General features: G+C 34.0%; 4 protein-coding genes across 4 annotated transcripts; 3 read left to right on the plus strand and 1 right to left on the minus strand.

Moving 5' to 3' along the window:
• Window positions 1-1740: 1740 nt before the first annotated feature.
• Window positions 1741-2814, minus strand: LOC108225344 (heavy metal-associated isoprenylated plant protein 39-like). The gene is made up of 3 exons (XM_017400186.2): window positions 2675-2814; window positions 2505-2580; window positions 1741-2339 (listed from the first exon to the last, which is right to left on the minus strand). Exons 1-3 carry the CDS (start codon window positions 2678-2680, stop codon window positions 1930-1932), a joined length of 492 nt encoding a protein of 163 aa, XP_017255675.1. The 5' UTR covers window positions 2681-2814; the 3' UTR covers window positions 1741-1929.
• A 5748-nt stretch (window positions 2815-8562) lies between these two features.
• On the plus strand, window positions 8563-14124 carry LOC108224468 (protein REVEILLE 6). The gene is made up of 8 exons (XM_017399105.2): window positions 8563-8973; window positions 10642-10699; window positions 10975-11098; window positions 11167-11340; window positions 11457-11579; window positions 12862-12971; window positions 13416-13475; window positions 13736-14124. Exons 1-8 carry the CDS (start codon window positions 8756-8758, stop codon window positions 13841-13843), a joined length of 975 nt encoding a protein of 324 aa, XP_017254594.1. The 5' UTR covers window positions 8563-8755; the 3' UTR covers window positions 13844-14124.
• Window positions 14125-14962: 838 nt separating this feature from the next.
• Window positions 14963-16757, plus strand: LOC108224727 (small ribosomal subunit protein eS10x). Its single transcript, XM_017399435.2, has 5 exons — window positions 14963-15109; window positions 15199-15247; window positions 15387-15666; window positions 15758-15893; window positions 16552-16757. Exons 1-5 carry the CDS (start codon window positions 15107-15109, stop codon window positions 16615-16617), a joined length of 534 nt encoding a protein of 177 aa, XP_017254924.1. The 5' UTR covers window positions 14963-15106; the 3' UTR covers window positions 16618-16757.
• A 1509-nt stretch (window positions 16758-18266) lies between these two features.
• Window positions 18267-21440, plus strand: LOC108227515 (heat shock protein 83). Its single transcript, XM_064079028.1, has 3 exons — window positions 18267-18761; window positions 18851-19131; window positions 19718-21440. Exons 1-3 carry the CDS (start codon window positions 18497-18499, stop codon window positions 21266-21268), a joined length of 2097 nt encoding a protein of 698 aa, XP_063935098.1. The 5' UTR covers window positions 18267-18496; the 3' UTR covers window positions 21269-21440.
• The last annotated feature ends 90 nt before the right edge of the window (window positions 21441-21530 follow it).

The following is a 21530-nucleotide window of genomic DNA, read 5'->3' on the forward strand; positions in this document are numbered from 1 at the left end:
TGTTTAACCCATATTCTAATCACTAATCATTCTAATTAATACTGAACTACACTCTGTACTTGCAACTTGTCCTATAAAAAATCTCTCACTCATAGTGATGTTTCGGCCGTGTTTACCTAACGAGGAATCATTGCTTATTGATCCTGAATATATTTCGTAATGTGTCTAATATTTTCAATATACGATACGATTAAATCCTTTCCCTCATAATTTAAGGGAATTCCGGGTAACTTGAAAATGATATTAGAATCTGGTGGAGGTTCCAACTTCAGGATTTCACGTGTGCCGTTTATATTGCAACGTTTTTTTTTTTTTTGACAAATATGACTTATAATCTTACAAAGAGTATCTATTTTAAGATATTCTCGATGTGAGACCTGGGACGACCGTGGATAAACTCTTAATCGAGCTATCCAACCGTGCTCTATTTATCATTGCAACGTTTATATTGCAACGTTAGTAACGTAAATATTGGTCCGGCTTATTCTATTTATCATAATTATTTTTTTTATTTCTGGAAGAAATAGAAAATAAATATAATTTTTTTAGAAAAACTAACACTATTCTTGTATAATAAACAATAGATTTAAATTATAAAATAATATATAAATCTGAACTTTTTTTGAATATAAGTTTTTAGTTTTAAAATTAGTCAGAATAACATTTTTATTGCCTAATTGTCGTGAAAAAAAAATATAAAAATCGCGAATTCCATAATACAATCTATCCATAACACTGTTTACTCCTGTTGAAAATTTAAACAATTAGATTTTATACATTGATACATATATGATATATGTATCTCAAATTGGTCAAACTTGCTAAGATCATCTTAGAGAAGTTGAAATTGTTCTCGTTGATAAAGACAGTATTTTCATTGTGTGGTGGAAAGTTTTTAAATTTTTAAAAATTTGTCATATCTCGTTTCAACCAACTAAAGTTGGCCGTCTTGAATAATTTGAAGGTATTATTGATAGAGACAACAAATCCGGGGCAACCGTCAGCTGCAATCTATAAACCAGTTTAACGTAAGGTTTAAGAATGTTACAGATCATGACGACGATGGCTACATCAATATTATTTTAGTAATGCGTACCTTTTTTTTTTATTTTGCTAATTCGTTTCTATATAATTGTCGTATATGTATTTTAAATGTTATTCTCGAAACTGAATAGGACCACGTGAAATTATTTATAGATTTATTTATCGTAGTGCAATGCTTCGTTACTCATCAGCTGATGAAAAAGTGTTTAATTTAGAAGATTATAAACAAAAGTTTTCGGTAAAAGAGCAAGTAGTAATTATCAAATTGATCGATATTAACTGTGACGATGAAATTAATCTTGGCGCGGGTCAAAAACCAAGATCGACTACAGAATACTCCTAGTTTTCATGTTCAATGGTCCTGAACTTGATACAAATGAATTGACTTGACTCACTTTAGCCTAATGTGTAAACTACACGGTGTTTACAAGTCAAGATCTCCACGTCTAGTGACCTCTCCATTTCCCAGTGAGGAAAATCTTCTCAATCTTTTTAACCTGCTCATTGATTTCTCTGTTGAATTATCGAAAGATTATTTGCAATTTTCAACGCCGTTTTTATCTTCCTAACTACAAACTCATTGCCGATAGATTACGTGAAAATGTGAAATCCAAGGTGATTAAAATTGAGTTTGTAATTCTTATAAACTTTATGATTCCGAGACTCGTTAACTATTAACCATTAACCAAATTCCGATACAGTAAAAAAGTGGACGGGTGATTAATTAAAATAAACATCAACATTACACAGCAAAAATACTATACTAATCAACAAATACCCACCATTACCACCTATACAACCCTATAGGACCACCTCTACTACTACAGTACTCCCCGAAAACCATAAAATTTATTGTAAAATTATATATATATTTTTAAATTGTAATTAACAAATAACACAAGAATTAGGATCCTCTTCTGCGCTTCTGTGATTATGATAATACTGTAATGGCACTTGAGGCTGCTGCTGATAATTATAAGCATAGTGCTGCTGCTGATAATATGCTGGATAGGCTTGTTGTGGTGGTACAAAATAACCAGGGTAGGGAACAGCTTTTACTGGATCATCTTTCTTTTTACCGTCATCTTTTTTACCCTCATCTTTCTTCTTGTCATCCTTCTTGGGCTCTTCTTTTTTACCGTCTTCTTTCTTCTTCTCTGGCTCCTTGGCTGGCCCCACTGTCAGTATCTCTGTGTGGCAGAGCTTCCTCAGTTTAGCCACTATTGTTATCGGATCTATGTCCCCTGTTACTGTTAGTTTCTTGTCTTTCATGTCCATTGAAATTGAATCCACCCCTGTAATTTTGAAAACGGACTTATTAGCATGTATCACTAATTAACATTGTAATATGTAAAATATTTTAAGAATATTCATTTTTCCGACAAGAAGTTCGAGTTTCAGCGGAGACATGTCTAAATTCTTGAATATTCGTTGCATGTTCTGTGAGTGTGAGTGCTTACCAGCGAGGCCAGATACAATTTTCATGGCTTTTTGCTTCACCTTGTCATCATGCAACTCAATTTTCATCACAACTTTCTGCAATGCAAGGAGAAATTCTAATCATTAGACTCTACAATAACACATTAACAAATTGAGGACAATATCAAAAATATTATAATATACTACTAACCTTCATGTTATTATTGGTGAAAATGAGAGATCTGAGCTGCAAAATCTCGGCGAGATCCAAAGTTGAAAAATGTGAATATAAAAATATTCAGGAGAAAGACTAGAGAGAAAGAAGAGGAGTTTGAAAGACTGGATGAAGTGGGGAGAATCTGGATGGGGGGGTTTTATATTACAAGGGGACCATGAGATGAGATTGCTGAGTCAACGAGTCAAGATTCAAGGGGCTACGTAGTCAATTTTTTCATAGTGGTCAGATGAATTTGATGAAATTATTGACAGAGACGACGTCGTATTGTGGTACTTGAAGTCTTGAACATCATACTATGTCTGTCTTTAGTGGAGTGACGCCACTTCGATGCCGTGTTGATCACTTATTTTTGTGGGCGTCTCTTTTGCGACTCTTTCTAAGAAAGTTCCGCAATAAAGCTCTCTTTGTAAGAAAAAAAATGTAAAGTATGTCTTTTTAAATTATGAAACCCTATTAACTACATAAATTTACAATAATTATGTATAGAAAATTCACTTAACCTTCTTTATTTAGTTTGTGTTTGTATATATGGATCAACAGATATTGGGCATATTGTATTAATGATTGATTTTCACTTAACGTTCTTTATTTAGCTTGTATATATGGATTAGCATATATTGTAGTATTACTAAAAATATACTCACTCTGTCCCCCTAAGTTATATACATTGGGGACGGAGACGCGGCATAGTTCTATTACTTATTTTTAAGATATTTTTTTTATAAAATTTGAATGTTATATTTTTATTCAAAAAAAAAATTTAAAAATAAGTTATGAAACTATATTTTATAAGAGCATTGAAGTGCGTGTCGAACAATAAAAAAAAAATGTATAAAATTTAATGGGACAGAGGGAGTAATGATTAGTTTATAAACAAAAGCTCCAATGACGTTGTCATGCACATCTTCATTAATTTTCACCTGTTACGAAATTTATCGAAAATTAGATATTACTTATATTGATTAATTTATAAGAAACGTTCACAAGAAAATGTAGCTCAAAAGAAAGGTATTTACGAAGATAGCATTAAAACTAGAAAATGACTAAGCAAAAAGAAAAAAAAGGAAAACTAGAAAGTGCAGGAGAAATGAAGATTTATTTTTTCAAAAAATTTTTTTGGAAAATTTTAAATATATACTTCCCCAAAATAAGTATTTCATTTTGCAAATAAACAATGAAGAATGTTATCTCAAAAATTATTCTTAATTTTTTTCTCAAATTATAATTGACGATTAAATTCATTCACACTAATATACATACAAAACACCCAACTAAAACAATCAATCGTTCATCACATCATTTAAAAAAAATTGGAAGAAAATTTATGATTTGTAACATTACTCATAAATAATATCAAATATTAAATTGATATTTAATTCTTAATAATAATATATAAATATAAAGAGAATTTTATATAATATAACCTTGACAAATACCTGTGTGTGTTATCAGGCTTTTTGGTACTTATGAAAGGAGAGATGTGAACTCGAAATCTTGATGTCAAAAAAAAAAAAATTAGTGTCACAAATAATACGGCTTTATTTAGTTGATTGGAATAGAATATATTTTTTAGAAACTAAAAAAATGAAATTTTAGTTGTCTAATTGGAGTAAAAGAATTGAATTGATTTTTTTTTGGGGGGGGATGGAATGGATCATTTCTATTTTCACTATATTCATCGGAACTGTTAAATTATATTTTGAGGAAATTTTAGTATTTATTTCTATCCCTCTTTATCCGTACCTCATTATATTTTTTCAAATAAATGCAATTTAAAATTAAACAAATCTTTATATACAAACTGGGGAAAGAGAAGGGAAGGAGAGTGCTTGTTCATGTTCGAAAACAATAATTGGAGGGGTCGTCTAGTTTGTCGGATTTTACTGGGATTACTGGTTTTCAAGCTGACAAGTACTGTACCTTAAGTCCTTAATTGCTGGAGTACTCATTTATGCTGTTGAACATAACATAAACTCGATCATGGAACTATTTGCATGTAAACCTCTTCCTCGCGTCGTCCCCTGTATTTTATATTCTATGTATTTAAATATAACACACTACCTTGTATATATAAACATACACATAAATACACACATCTCGAAAATTATTTTATTTTGGACATAATTATTTGTTTATGCTGACAATTTTGTTCCGATACAAAAAATTTTAATCAATAAAGGACCTCCTTTTTAAACGCAAAATATTACATCATCTTTATATTATACATGAGATTTGAGATATTTTTTATTTAATTTTAAATTATCAATTACATACTAAATTATGAAATTAAGTCCCAAACTTGTCGAAGAGAATATCATATTTTCTTTTACAAATATTACGGTATAATTATAATCTAGTGGCACTGTGTGAGAAAATGTTTCGTGTCTTACTAATATTACTGACTTTTCTTGATTTTATTACATCCTTATCTCGCATACGTGTATAATAAAACTTTTGATTACGCTCTGCAAGTCTGCTTTAAACACTCACCACTAGTCAACTACAGGACAATCAACTTATAGAAAAACAATTGTAATATGAATATTAAGAAGAAACGTGGGGAATATATGATCTCACATGGTGGGTATGGCAAGTTAAAATGGTTTAGGTCTGTACAAATAGTGATGTGAATGATGAATAACATGGCCAGTTTCAATGTATTCACAGTTATCATATAGTAGTATTGTGTATATATAAAATTATTAACCTCAATTTTGTATTAGAAAACTTGAATCCTAAATTGTGCGTTGGAATTTGGCCAACTGTTAACCACCAAGTCGAATTCTCTTGGAAGGGCACATGGAAACCATAAATAATTTTGATTAGTGTGATCTTGGCAGTGTTTTTTGTTAATTCCATTTAATTTATCATTTTAATTCGACTATCTTCTTTTGTCGGCTGAATCTAACAACTAATGTCGTACTGCATTATTGTGATTTGATCATTGAGTTTGCCCGAAAGGCCCGAAGCCTGTTCTTGCGTGTATTGTTTTCTTTCCCATTTTGCTGCTCCTCCGTCCCAATGAATTACTCCCTCTGTCCCTCCCATTTCTTATCAAATGGGTTGGGCACGGTGGTTAAAAAATATGTATAAAGTAGTGGAAAGAGAAAAAAAAGTGGGTGAAGTGGTGGGACCCATTGAGTTTTAATGTATAAAAAGAAGATAGTGGAGTAAATAGTAGTGCGAAAGGGGAAAAAAATGGAGAAGTAGTGGGACCCATTAACTATTTTTGGTAAATTTTGAAATGTAAAGAATTGGATGGGACACCCCTAAAAGGAAAGTGTAAAGAAATGGGAGGGACAGAGGGAGTATATACATTGGGATTGGACACGGAGACCAAGAAAAAGTGTAAGAAATGAGTAAAGTTAGATGAAAAGTGGGTAAAGTGGTGGGACCCACATATTTTTTAATAATAGATTCGAGGTAGTGGAGGAAAGTAGTGGGTGTAGTAGTGTTTTTATTATTGTAGATAGGGCTGAGCAAAAAACCGAAAAAAAACCGAACCGAAACCGAAACGGTAAAAACCAGTAGAAATCGAGCCGAAAAAAACCGAGCCGAAACCGATTTGTAGGTAGGAAGATGTAGATTAACCTGGGAGACTATTTTGATTTCCACTTTTATGGACTTAGACAATGAAACATTCTGAATTGCACACGCATCAATCAATTATTTTGTGTTATTTATGCCGAAACTTGAAATCAATCGTTTATTAATTATTGTTTATGGATTGCGCAGTCAAATTGTCTTCATATTATTTTTCACTTTTGTAGTTGTCGGTTTTGTAACCGAAACCGAGCCGATTAGAACCGAACCGGGTTTTTTAAACCGAACCCGAACCGGCGGTTGCGGTTTTCGATTTTGAAAACCGGGGATATATGGTTGCGGTTCCGGTTTTATCCCGAAACCGAGCCGAACCGACCCATGCTCTCCCTAATTGTAGAATGGAGATAGTGGGAGAATGTAGTGGGTGGAGTAGTGTTTTATATTATAAAAAGTTGCTATTTTGGGAATGTATAGAAATGATGGGACATTTCAAAAAGGAAACTGTGTAAGATTGATTGGGACGGAGAGAGTATATTTTTTTTTAATGTTTTGATCAAAAAATATTTAATGTGTCTGATATAAAAGCATAATCTTACGGTTATCAAATAAGATTGTTAATAATTTGTTCAAATATTTATTTAGAAAGTATAATATGAATTTGTAATATAAAATATTTAACAAAAATCAAGCCACATAAGTGAGAATAATAAAGAAAAACAAAAACGTAGAGATAACACCAACAAATTAAGAGCGAATGGTACACCGTACATGTGCTCGTACTCACCGAGAACTCGTCGGTGAAAATCAGAAACCGTACGGAAATCGTTTAATAGCATCTCCGATTGTAATTAATCGATTAGAATGGACAAGAAAAATTTGTCAAACATGTGAGATATTATATTTTAATGATTCGTCTATATGATGATTTTGATTACAAATTCTGATTATATTACGGTGTTAATTATAATTGATTGGTCAAACTAGATTTGTGAAATTTGTAAAAACATGTAAAATATTGTAATTCAATTATACCGGTTTTATTTTAAAAATGACGCATATTTATTATAAGTAAATATATTATTTTAATATGATGCCGAATAATATAAAATCCTGGTATAAATTTCTAGAAGTACGATAATTTTTTTTTTTTTAAATCTGAAGGCACGCCTCGCTTTATTATATTGAAAATTTAAAAGCATGCCGGAGATTACAAAATCGTGAAACAAGTTCACCAAATTAACCAGCCCATCAGATGCGTCAGTCCAGTCAGAAAGGATGGTGTAACTTAAATGGGCTCTTTAAGCCGAGTCAACTTCTGGATTGTTTTAATAAGTTTCGTAGTGGGCTGTGTACACCCATATATTAACTCAAAATTCGTCCTCGAAGTATTAAAGAGGTCGAATACACTCGAACCGGGAATTTATCTGAAAAGTTGTTAACGGAGGATCCTAATAGTTTGATAAAATTAATTATAATTAGTTTTATTCATAATAATATATGTTATAACTTTTTTATTTTTAAATGATATACTAAACTTACATGTGCATTAACACTTTAAGATTAAAACAAATATAAACTCGATAATATTCACCAAATAATATCATAAATATAACCTAATGATATCAATAATAGTATTAAGTATTGTACTTTGAAAAAAAAATGGATCAAAAAACACATTTAAACTAATTTTTTTTATATTTAAATTCATTAGGATATACGTCATTATCATATTATCCGCTTGAGTCAAAATTACATTTGGAAATCTTGATCATGTTTCTCCAAAAATCTCATTATCATCTAAGTACTCCAAAAATCTTGATCACATTTCTCCGTTTTGACAGAATTCAGAGCACAAAATATTTATTTGATGATCAAGTATCATAGTTGTTTTGTTACAAAAAAAAATAAAAAATATCAGAGTTGTTTCGTTAAAAATATAAGCATCTCTTTAATAATCAAGAATAATGTTGTATCGTTAAATTTTGTTAGTTATCATGCATAGAATGTGTGCCACCATCAGCCGGAGTTTCATTATATATCGGCCAGATTTTTCTTCTTTTTCTTGCCAAATGGCCGGGTTTCATTAATTCATTGTTCGAACAATTTGATGGATGAACAAAATTTCACTTCCATTTTGGGAAAAAAAATCGCTAAAAATGCCGAGCAACGCATGTGCAGTCTAGTAACCATACGACGCATGTGGAATGACTGTCCGATGATGATCACTCAACAAACATCATCAAATTATCCCCACCGTCCATTTACAAACCCAAAAACAATGCCCATTTTACACACCCAACGTGTCACAACACTACGCTAAATCAAACCAGACCAAGCAAATAATGCAAGTAGGCTAACAAAACCTCAACACCCAGTCCCACTTTTCCCCTGTCCTGGACTCGCCTCAGACCACTCGAAAAAACACACACAAACATATATAAACACACAGAGACACACACAGAGACACACACATTTAAAACACAAAGGCATAAACGGGTTTGTTATTTGTTAATGGTGTCTTTGAATCAAAACCCACCCGAGAATTTTTACTTGGATCCTCAAATGGGCATGGCGCTTCCAAGTATTGGAGGCTTTAATGCTCAGTCGGGTGGGCTTAACCCGGGTCCGGATGATTTGTCCAAGAAGATCCGAAAGCCTTATACTATTACGAAGTCTAGAGAGAGCTGGACTGATCCTGAGCATGACAAGTTTCTTGAAGCTCTTCATCTGTGAGTTTTTTGGGTTTATTTTTTTGATGTGATTGTTCTTGATTTCTTGAATTGTGGTTTTTGTGATGTGGGTTGGGTGTGTTTTGGGGGAAATTTGATGGTGGGTATGTTTAGTTTAAGAATTATTGCTTGTGGGGTGTGATTAATTTGTTAAATTTTGTTGAATTGGGCACAATTGTTTGGTGCTTGACTTGTGTGTTGTAGATTTTAGTAGTTATAACCTATGTGGAAGACTCAGGGGGTGTATGAATAGTTGGCATTGGCATTCACTGCTATGAGATGTAAATTTTGGAGGGACTGCTTTCACTTTTAATAGTCTTGTATGCTTTTCGATTTCACTTCACCTCGTTGCTCGATCTCCTGGTTAAGAGAGTTTGTTAGTATCAGATAGGTGAAAACATCCATTTTACTATTTTATAATTTATACTCATGTGTTTTGGCAGTGGGCACAACCTTTATATTGCGTCCTGCTTCCTGGTGCATTTTGTTAATGGCTCAAATACTTTGCAGTCAAACAAAGATGTTAACCTTTTCACCAGTAATCCGAGGGGAAAGATTGTAGTTACGGCATGTAATGGTTATGTGAAGAACAGGAATACGTGGCGTGTAAAAAATGCCCAGTGATTAGAAAGAAACAGAATATGTGGTGTGTAAAAAATTCCCAGTGAGTATAAAGAAACAGACTATCTAATAGAGGAGATAGCATACTTGTCAGGCATAAAGATGAACCAAGACGATAGCGAACGGCCTGGACACCTAGCTGTAAGGCCTTCGACAATAATTTTAAGCCAGAAAGTCCAAGATGGCCAGATGGGAGGCACTCGACAAGTATAAGGAGTTTGTGTATGGTAAAAAGGCTGTGGCCTCCCTGTGCAGAAAAAAAAGCTGTAGCTTCGTTTGGATTTAAATAAAACACTCTGTGTTAGTCTTATTTTTAAATCTCTACCACACTGTTTATGTAGCAGGTGGTATAAGATAAATATTTCTGGTGTTTAACTCATCACATTTACCGCCTAGCCGTACATTAAGCATTCTGCTAGATGTTATAGGCGTTATGTGTAGATATTTTTTGACTAATTTTGATAATAATTACATTAATGTAAAGATTAGTTCATTTTATTTGATTGAAGCATATAGATTTTAACATTTGTTCAATTTTAAGAATTTTGTTATGAGTATGATGGTTCAGTAGTACAAGTTTACTAATTCATCCACTCAGATGAAAATAAACAAAGTAAAGTCATATATTAAAGATATTTGTTAAATATATAATTATAGATTTTAATTCACTTAACTTCTTAAAATCAAGGCGGTGCTGACTCCTTTCAATTTTCCACCGCCTTGGCATCACCTAGGTGACCTCTTAATAACTACGTGAGATACTTAGCACCTGGTCTCTTAGTGAAAAAGCAGTAGCACAAGTCCATATAGATCGGAAAAAGACGGATTATAATAGAGGGTGATGTTGATCATTTTATGTTAATTAGAGGTTGGTTCTTTATTCAATCAAAACTTCTGTCCCTTTGTGTGTCTAGCAATCTAGCTATGTTGAATTCGTTGATCGGTTATTTATGATGAAGATTTGTATTTCATAAAGCAAAAGGTGTTATTGAGTGTGCTACATGTTATGGTGTAATTAACTGATTTACATTTATGTCGTGTACATAGCTTTGATCGGGATTGGAAAAAGATAGAAGCGTTTATTGGTTCAAAAACTGTCATCCAGGTAATCTCAAATTTAAATAGTTTCAGATTTATAGTATTTAATGAAACCCGGATTGAATCCCTCTCTCCCCTCCCCCCCTCCATCAATTGCATCAGTTGCATATTATAGCTTTAATGAATCCTGGGATTTGGTCCCCCCCTCTCTATCTATCTCCCCCTACCCCTCTTTCCCTCCTGCCCTCCCATATCACGTGTCTTCAGTCTTAGATCCAGAAGACTTGGATGTTAAGTCATATATGGAAACTGATACATTTAAAAACTCATGGTCATGTGCAGATACGAAGTCATGCACAGAAGTACTTCATGAAGGTTCAGAAAAGTGGAACTAACGAACATCTACCTCCACCAAGGCCAAAAAGAAAAGCTTCTCATCCATATCCACAGAAAGCTTCTAAAAATGGTTAGCACAGTTCCTCGTTTTCTCATTATTGTGTTAGCAAAGTTTATGTAACATCATGTCTATTACAGCTCCTGTTCTCTCGCAACCCAAATCCGCACAGACTTCTTCTCTACCTGAAGCTGGTTTCATACGAAGGCCAGAGTCTTCTCCATCAGTAAGGAATCCTGCAGCAGGCACAACAGCTGTGTCTTCTCAGACTGAGAACTCTATGCAGACAGTTGGTTTTACAAATATGACAAAAGGTTCGGTCATATTTATTAGTACTTTGCAGTTTATTCTATAATGTATTTTTTTGGAGTCTGAGTCTTCATACACTCGAGCGCGATAATTTAATATTCGTTCGTATATTCTCTTGCAGGAGATATGATATCTGCTAGGCAGCCAATGGCAAATAATTGTTGCAGTAGCACTGAAAGCGCACCAAGAACACATCCAACATGTGAAATGAATGATCAAAGGAATCATGGGTCATCATTGAGAGGTGAGCCTTTTGCAAGGAACCAATATAAAATTCTTTTTTCATAGGTTATGTTCCTCAGTTCTACTTTGATTCGTTCGAGTCTGATATTTATTTAATGTCCAGATTATGGACTTATTAGTAACAGATAAATAGGTTTTTTCTTCTTCTATATATTGCCCCATCTATAATATGTATTTTGGCATTTAAACTAGTTTGCCTGTTAGTAACTATGTTCATTATGAGTTAATATTAATAATTTATTTATTTATTTTTAAATGGATGTGCCATCAAGATTTCCCAACTTTGATGGTTATTGTGCACTATTAGCTATTACTAGACATCATTGTTCAAGGCAACACATGTATGTGAACACTTTCCCCCATCTGTAAGGCAATTTGCGACCAGGACCTCAAGGTCAGGATATCAGATTAAATTCAAGTAATTTGACACACACATTCTTCATGTTAATTCTAGGGTAGGGACTTGTTACAGGCTCGGAAAGTGTGTCTCAAGAAAAATAAGGGAGAATAACTGCAGTTGCAGTTAAATAGTTGTATATAGTTTCTTCAAGTTCAAACTGCATTTTAAATTTTGAATTTAATCACTTGGTAGATAAACTTTAAGGTCAGACCTATCTATGTTTTTAAGTCAAATGTTGAGCTCAGCACTGAAACTAAGCATTTCAGGAATCACCATATGATTAGAATCTTTGCTTTGTAACACGACATCTCCTAGATTTTGTTTTATGGGCTTTGTAACATGACGTGTTCTCAGATTCCGTTTTATTGACTTAATATATTGAGTGATTAAAAGATGAATTTAATTTAGATTATAGTCCGATAAGTGATTGAAGACAAGGTCTCGTAGTCTATCCTCTTTAATCAGCTTGGTGATAGCTCCCATAATCATACTTCTTTGAACTTTGAGAAGTAGTTTAGATTTGTGTCTTGTGCCGAGCTCTAAGAAAACCAAACATGTTACATTGGTACAGAGTTCTTTCATTTCGAGTAATATATATCTGCGAATATTTGTAACCTTTGATTTCCTATGATCTGTTTCTTTTTCTGAAAGTAGGTTAAGTTTAATTAGATCAGAACACACAACCTTAAAGATATTCCTGAAACCTAACTAGTCTTTGCACATTGGGAAATGTTTCTATCTCTTTGTGGTGTTATTGTTAGTTCTGGGTTTTCTTTCTTAGTTAAAGAGCCCATTTTATTCTTTTGAGTGGAAGTAACACCGGCTTAAGTGCATATGATGGTGGCTACTCTTTGCATTAATATTTGCTATTTTTTTTATGCAGTTCTGCCCGACTTTGCTGAGGTATATAGCTTCATTGGCAGTGTTTTCGATCCAAACACGAAAGGTCATTTGCAGAAGCTTAAAGAAATGGATCCGATAGATGTTGAAACGGTATAATTTATTGAACCTTCTGTCAACTAATGAAATTCCTTCAGTGATATAAGCTAGAGGCATAAGCGAATCTGAGCATAAAAAAGTATTTGGATGTATGTGTAAATATATATATGTTGATGTTTTCAATATATTGTAACTAATAATTTGCTGTTTGATTTGTTACAAGTTGCAAATGAACTCCAATTGCAGAATTTGATATTTTTGATATTTTAAAAGTTTATAAATACCCTAAGCTAGTACATAGCTGAAAAGTTTTTTATGCTTTACTGAGTTGTACAGAATAAACTACAGCATCTGCGTGAATTACTAGTGAATACCTAATAGACTATGGTGGTAAATAGGTTTATTTGCCCTTCTACACTTGTATACAGTTTATTAAGCTACATGTCTCTTTCAATGCTGGCGCTTGTCTAACATTGTGTTTTTCTGGTTAATGTCCAGGTGTTATTGTTGATGAGAAACCTCTCAATCAATTTGACCAGTCCCAAGTTTGAGGATCATGTAAGTTGTCTTTTGCACATTAAGTCCTCTTGTAAATTTTTGTAGAATGATATCTCCCTAATGAAAGTTTGCATTTGATAAAATCTAAGTCTGGGCTACTAAATTCTGGGAAGTATTATGATCAAGGACAGTATGTTGGGGTGTATTCCTGATTTGTTTGACTAGTGCGTAAATATTTGCTATTTGTTTGTACAAAAAATGTTTCGATGAACTTGTTGATTTATATCACCAATATCTTATTCATTTTTTCACTAATACAGAGGAAGTTGCTTTCGTCCTATCAGATCGATGTCGAGAAGGAAAACACTGACGATATGGTTAATAATCTCCTAGATGACCAAGCTGATCATAGTGCTCAACTCGGGTAGGCAACTGAAGAGTGAGTATACACCTGCAAAAGAATCTACCCTCTGTGTATTTATTTTGCTTCAGTAGTTGGTTTGGAATGAGATGCTGATTTCAGCAAGTATCAGGACCCATGGTTGCATGTTAGCGTGTAGAACTCGGCAAAACTTTAGGACATTAGTTGCATGTTGGTGTGCCAAACTCCGGCACAAGACTATTTTCTTTGTTGTAATAAGAGTACAATACCGTGCTGTAAAATCTTTTGTTGTGAAGCTAAATAAACATTGATCTCTCTAATTATTTACATTCTGCGTAGTCGTACACCTGGTTCAGTGTTGTAAAACGGAGGGAAGTAAAGGGTTACTGTAGACAGTGACGCTTATCTTACCAACCCTGTTATGAAGAGCATGTTGCAAGAAACTTTAGATTTTCGTTTTTGATCTCTGCTGGTGCCAAATTACCGTTTCTTGCATGTTTTATGTAGCATGTCTTATTACAATTTACAAATTATGCTGTATTGCTGTTCATTACTAAATGTGAGGATCAGTTGCTGCTCGTTTTTGCCAGATTAGTAGGAAAATCGATTTCGCCGCTGGATGAAAAGTTTTATGGCACCTTAATTTGTTTGAAAAGATTATGGACGTACTAAAAATTTCTGATTAAATTTTAAAAACTATTTTACCGATTTACTAACTGCTTTCCAATTTGTTTAACAATTCTCGATTTATCAGTGGATCATTTTTATTTTTATTATTATATTTTCAATAACTTGTTTTTATTTTTATTATTATATTTTTAATAAATTATAAGTCAGTAATAAGTCAAAATTACCCAAATATATATATATATTGCTTAGAAGTGATAAATTACTCATAAATCACTTTTATTTTCATTATTATATTTTTAATAATTTATGTAAGTCAAAATTACTAGAACACACATTTTAATCTCAAAGCTTATCAGATTAAGCGTATGTCACAATTTTAAACTCAGCATCTAATTTTAGAAAAAATACCAACACAAAAATCTTTTGATTTATAAAATATGTGTTTAAAAATAACCAAAGGGAGAAAGTATGAGATTGGCGGATCAGGCCCAAACTAAACCCTTTTTCAACTCTCCAACAAACTCATCGGAAAGCCCAGTAAAACAAAAGGGTCCAGATATAAAGTGCTTATGTCTCATACAAACCTAGGGTTTTATGCTTTCATTTGCTTAGTCGCAGCAGCTGCTACAAATATATACATCAGCGACTCCTCTGTTAATTCAGCCAATCTCTCAGCATCATGGTAAGATTCATCGTTCATGTTCTTTACGTATATCTAATATCTAATTCACATAAGAATTGAATTAACTTTTTATTTTTTTTTATCATCAGATTATCTCTGAGAAGAATAGGAGAGAGATCTCCAAGTACCTGTTCCAAGGTCTGTCTGTCTCTCTCTCTCTCTCTCTCCCTCCCTCCCTCCCTCCCTCCCTCCCTCTCTCGTACGTAGTGTTGGTTATGATCTGTAATTACTATTTTTGTGTTTTTGTATTGAATTTTGTTGTGTGTGTAATGTACAGAGGGTGTTTGCTATGCAAAGAAGGATTACAATCTTGCGAAACACCCTGATATCGATGTACCGAACCTACAGGTGATTAAGCTGATGCAGAGCTTTAAGTCCAAGGAGTATGTTCGCGAAACGTTCGCGTGGATGCATTACTATTGGTACCTTACTAATGATGGGATTGAGTTTCTAAGGACTTACCTCAATCTCCCATCCGACATTGTGCCTTCGACTCTAAAGAAGGCTGCCAGGCCTATCGGACGTCCCATGGGTGGCCCTCCTGGCGATCGCCCACGGTATATTCAGTTGATTGTCCTAATCAGGTTTAGGATAAAAGATACTTTGATTTGATTTGAATTGAATTGATTGGTTATGTTTAATTTGCAGTGGCCCGTCGAGGTTTGATGGGGACAGACCTAGGTTTGGTGACAGGGATGGGTATAGAGGTGGACCGAGAGGTCCTGCTGGAGAATTTGGTGGTGAGAAAGGAGGAGCTCCAGCTGATTACCAGCCTGCATTTAGGGTAATTCTGATTTGCTGTAGACATTGTCTTTGTTCAATTGATAACTTTTTTAGGCCACTGTTTCTTGTGTCTGATCTAAGTTTTGTTGCAATTCACTGCTTTAGGTTGAAATGTACACTGAATTTGTGGAACTAATAGTATAGCTGAACTTTTCCTGACTTTAGTTTAATATGTGGAATAGCGTAGGTTAAAAATATTGTTGCTTTATCATAATTGATGACTATATCCTATTTAATTATTCCCTTAAACTATAATAAGTCTCTTATGATTGATGTTTGTCTGTAGTTGTTGACACATAAAACTGAATTCAGAAAATAATAGTTTGTACATATGTGTTATACATAGTCAAAAGCCAGGTACTAATTCTGTATTTTTACATAATTACACTGTTAATATATGAATGATAGATACAGTGGTTATTTATCCGAATGAAGTAATCCTATTTGTACCCTGACTCTAATGATCCTATTAAATCATATAATCTGTCAGATTGTGATCTTGAAATTATTCTGCATTTAGATGACTACATATTTATAAACTATATTTACCTGTATTTTCACCACTGATACATTATATATTCATTCTTGTGTACCAACTTTCTTTAGTAATTAGGCCTTTGAATTAGCCAAATGTTTAGTCATTGCTTTTGAACATGCAGGGTGCTGGCAGAGGAGGTGGATTTGGGCGTGGCTCTGGAGGTTTTGGTGGAGCGCCACCCAGTTAAAGTTTTTCTTAGAAGTCTAGTCCCCAACATTTGTAGGTTCTGCAAGTTTGGGGATGTGATGAACATTTAGAACAAGTTGTTGGTTCTTGTCTAATGGCTTTTGTATTGTTTAAAGAACTTCTAAAGAAAAGTTTTTGTTCCATCTTATTTGTCGTAACTCCTTTATGCAATTATGTTCTGTTTCGGAGATGTTAAATTTTACCTAGAGTGAGGAATTGTTGTTTGTGTCCATGTTTGGTTATACTTTTCACTTTGCAATCTTCACACAAGGGAGAAAAATGTTAAGCTCTCGTTGCAGAATGGTAACCTCTCCTCACTTGGGATATGTTATGTTTCCATATTAGAAACAGACACGTTTTCGTTCTTTCTGTTTTGTTGCCATTGTTTATGCAGTTATGTTAAGGAATTGATTTTACATGCAACGAAGAAGTGTTATGTTTTGTCCAAATTTTTGGTTGGGTTCTTTACTTATCATATGTTTGATACTAAGAGCCCGTTTGTTTGGCTGAGGTTGGGTTTAAAATTTATAATTTATGACTTAATGTGATAAATTGGGTAATTCTGATTTATTATAGTATTATAGTATAGAGCTAAAAAGTGAGCTGACATATAAAAACAAACAATAGTCATTTTTTTAAAAAAAATCACAATCCTACATGTAAAAGAAAATTTAATAATAAAAAACAATCCTACATGTACAAGATAATTTAATAATAAAAATAAAAGTGTGACATATAGATAATTTTTATTAAAAAAGGTTTTAAGAAACAAATTAGCAAGAAAAATATTTCTAACTAATTTTTTATACTCCTTCAATCTCAAATTAGATGAGCTTTGACTTTGGGCACCATTGATCGATTAGTTCCAAAATTTATTTTTTTAATTTTTGTTTTGTAAACGAAAATTTCATATTTAAATTTTTATTTGCAAAAATAAAATTTTAAAAATAAGTAATATAGCTATGCGGTCAATGGACTTTAAAGTGCATGCCCGAAATCAACGAACTCAACTATTTTGGGATGGAGGGAGTATGTCTTATGCACTTAAAAATAAAAGGATTCATGCCGTATGTGTATTACAACATTCATATATATTAAAAAAAATTATGTGAAATTTTAATATATGAAATATTTAATTCTTTGAAAATACATTTTTTATAATATATATGCGTGGTATATAAAAAATAAATACAATTAAAATATGTATAAATTCAATATTTCAATGATACAAAATTTTTATGTATAATTATAATTTAATTTTAACTGTATTTTAAATTTGTAGAGATCTGAAATATCACATCACAGTTAGTATCACGTTAAAATAATAATTACATATTAATTTTAAGATATAACCGGGAATGGAGCACAATATCTGATCCAACAGGTTTTTCGATTTCTTACAAATCCTTTTTAATCAACATGATTGAAAATACGGTTGTTTATAAAATTTATTCTCTATATACAAAAAAAATATAACACATTTTGAAAAATTTACTATTATCTTTCTATGATACCCTTAGAAACCAAGGTTTGATCAAAACAAAATGTCCACCGATAACAGTCATGTGTGCATGCATTTTATTTCATTAATAATAATTGATAATTGATAATTAAATATCAAACGTATTGACGTAATATAAAAAACCAGAAGCACGATGAAGAATCCAGAGAGAGGTATTCCCTCCAAAAAAACCGCACTGACTCTAGAACCTCCCAGAACCACCTCCTCCCCTGTAGAATAGCTCCCCTCAAACCCCTTCCTTCTCTCCACTTATATATACACCTATACACACACCTATCCTCCATCATAAAATTATCAAATCACTCTCATATAATCTCACACAATCAGCAATCAAATTCACAGTACTCTTGAGTTTCAAATGGCAGATATCGAAACTTTCGCATTCCAGGCCGAGATCAACCAGCTTCTCAGCCTGATCATCAACACTTTTTACAGTAACAAGGAGATCTTTCTCCGAGAACTCATCAGTAACTCCTCCGATGCGCTTGATAAGATCAGATTCGAGAGCCTTACTGATAAGACGAAGCTGGATGCTCAGCCAGAGCTTTTTATCAGGATCGTTCCTGATAAGGTGAACAAAACGCTCTCGATTATCGATAGCGGCGTTGGAATGACTAAAGCAGGTATGTATGCTTAATAATTGTAACGTGTACATTAACGACAACAACGAAATGATGTTTATTGATTTGATTGTGGTTTGATTCGTTTTTAGATTTGGTGAATAATTTGGGGACGATTGCGAGATCGGGGACGAAGGAGTTTATGGAGGCGTTGCAGGCAGGGGCTGATGTGAGCATGATTGGGCAATTCGGTGTGGGATTTTACTCTGCTTATCTGGTGGCGGAGAAGGTTATTGTGACTACCAAACATAATGATGACGAGCAGTATGTTTGGGAGTCGCAGGCTGGGGGTTCGTTTACTGTTACGAGGGATGTGGATGGGGAGCGGATCGGAAGAGGGACTAAGATGACGCTCTTCCTCAAGGAGGATCAGGTACTTATATTCGTGTATTTGGTTCTTGTGTTTGTGTGTGTATATATTTTTCTTGTGGATAATGCATCCAATGATGTTGACAATCGATAACTGATTATTGAATATCATGTGCCACTTTTTGATAGCGGTTACTTCCTACCTCATAATTGATAGATAATTCAGATTTTGATATGAACTTGTATGCATTGACGTTCATTTCTGAATCTTTAGCATCGTGTTAAGATACTATTATTGCTAGTAATATCATGTGATGTTCTGTGAAGCTGAGTATATGCCCTGTATGGCATGATTATGCAAATCTGATGAACATTTATACTGTTAAAATTGTGAAATTCATGCTTGAAATTGACAGTGTTGCCTGAGAATTGTTAAAATTGTGAAAATTATTTCATGCTTGCAACTAATAGGGTTTAGCCGAGTACTGCTAAAATTGTGAAAATTATTTCATGCTTGCAAGGGTTAGCCGAGTACTGCTAAAATTGTGAAAATTATTTCATGCTTGCAAGGGTTAGCCGAGTAATGCTAAAATTGTGGAAATTATTTCAAGCTTGCAACTGATAGAGCTAACTTTCTTGCATTTGTGCAGCTTGAGTATTTGGAAGAAAGGAGGATAAAGGATCTTGTAAAGAAGCATTCAGAGTTTATAAGCTACCCGATATATCTCTGGACTGAGAAGACTACTGAGAAAGAGATCAGCGATGATGAAGAGGAGGAAGTCAAGAAAGAGGAGGAAGGTGATGTGGAGGAGATTGACGAGGACAAAGAGAAGAAAGAGCCCAAGAAAAAGAAAATTAAGGAGGTATCTCACGAGTGGGATCTCATTAACAAACAAAAGCCCATCTGGTTGCGCAAACCTGAGGAGATCTCCAAGGATGAGTATGCTTCTTTCTACAAGAGTTTGACAAATGATTGGGAAGAACATCTTGCAGTCAAGCACTTCTCTGTGGAAGGTCAGCTTGAGTTCAAGGCTATCCTCTTTGTTCCAAAGAGGGCTCCCTTCGACCTATTTGATACTCGGAAGAAGATGAACAATATCAAGCTCTATGTCCGCAGAGTGTTCATTATGGACAATTGTGAAGAGCTAATTCCTGAATATCTTGGTTTTGTAAAAGGTGTTGTTGACTCGGATGACCTGCCTCTCAATATCTCTCGTGAGATGTTGCAACAGAACAAGATCCTCAAGGTCATCAGAAAGAATCTTGTAAAAAAGTGCATTGAGATGTTCAATGAGATTGCAGAGAACAAGGAGGACTACAACAAGTTCTATGAAGCGTTCTCCAAGAACTTGAAGTTGGGTATCCATGAGGATAGCCAGAACAGAAACAAGTTAGCTGATTTGCTAAGATATCACTCCACTAAGAGTGGCGAAGAACTTACTAGCTTGAAGGACTATGTCACAAGAATGAAGGAGGGTCAAAAGGATATCTTCTACATTACTGGTGAAAGCAAGAAGGCAGTTGAGAATTCCCCATTCCTGGAGAAGCTCAAAAAGAAAGGCTATGAGGTTCTTTTTATGGTGGATGCTATTGATGAGTACGCAGTTGGACAGCTGAAGGAGTATGATGGGAAGAAACTTGTGTCTGCTACAAAAGAGGGCTTGAAACTTGATGATGAGACAGAAGAGGAAAAGAAGAAAAAGGAAGAGAAGAAGAAGTCCTTTGAGAATCTCTGCAAAACTGTCAAGGAAATCCTTGGAGACAAGGTGGAGAAAGTGGTTGTCTCGGACCGTATTGTGGACTCTCCCTGCTGTCTTGTTACAGGAGAGTATGGCTGGACCGCAAACATGGAAAGAATCATGAAGGCTCAAGCTCTAAGGGACAGCAGCATGTCCTCTTACATGTCCAGCAAGAAGACCATGGAGATCAACCCTGACAATGGAATCATGGAGGAGCTGAGGAAGAGAGCTGAAGCTGACAAGAATGACAAATCAGTGAAGGACCTAGTGATGCTGCTGTTCGAGACCGCTCTGCTGACATCTGGATTCAGTCTTGATGATCCAAATGTGTTTGCTGCAAGGATCCACAGGATGCTGAAGTTGGGGTTAAGCATCGACGAAGATGAGGCCGGAGAAGACACTGATATGCCTGCACTCGAGGAAGATGCTGGTGAGGAAAGCAAGATGGAGGAAGTTGATTAAGCCGTCAGTCTGATTCTGCAGGGGAAGAAAATTGATCTGAGTTGTGTCCTGTCAATGTTCGTCTGGTCTGTTTTTATTTGTCCTTATGGTCATTTTCTTTTTAGTTGTGTTTGTGTCAGTTTTGAAGTGTTGTCGGACATGAATTTCAGTTATGAAGAACTTTACCGATCAAGTACCTGAGTTTTGATATCAAATATCATTTTGCGTGCAAGGTAATTACTTTAGATTATCCAAAGGAGATCGGATCCATAAATCGAATTAC

This window comes from Daucus carota, chromosome 6 (assembly GCF_001625215.2).
Source record: "Daucus carota subsp. sativus chromosome 6, DH1 v3.0, whole genome shotgun sequence".
Classification (NCBI taxonomy): Eukaryota; Viridiplantae; Streptophyta; class Magnoliopsida; order Apiales; family Apiaceae; genus Daucus; species Daucus carota.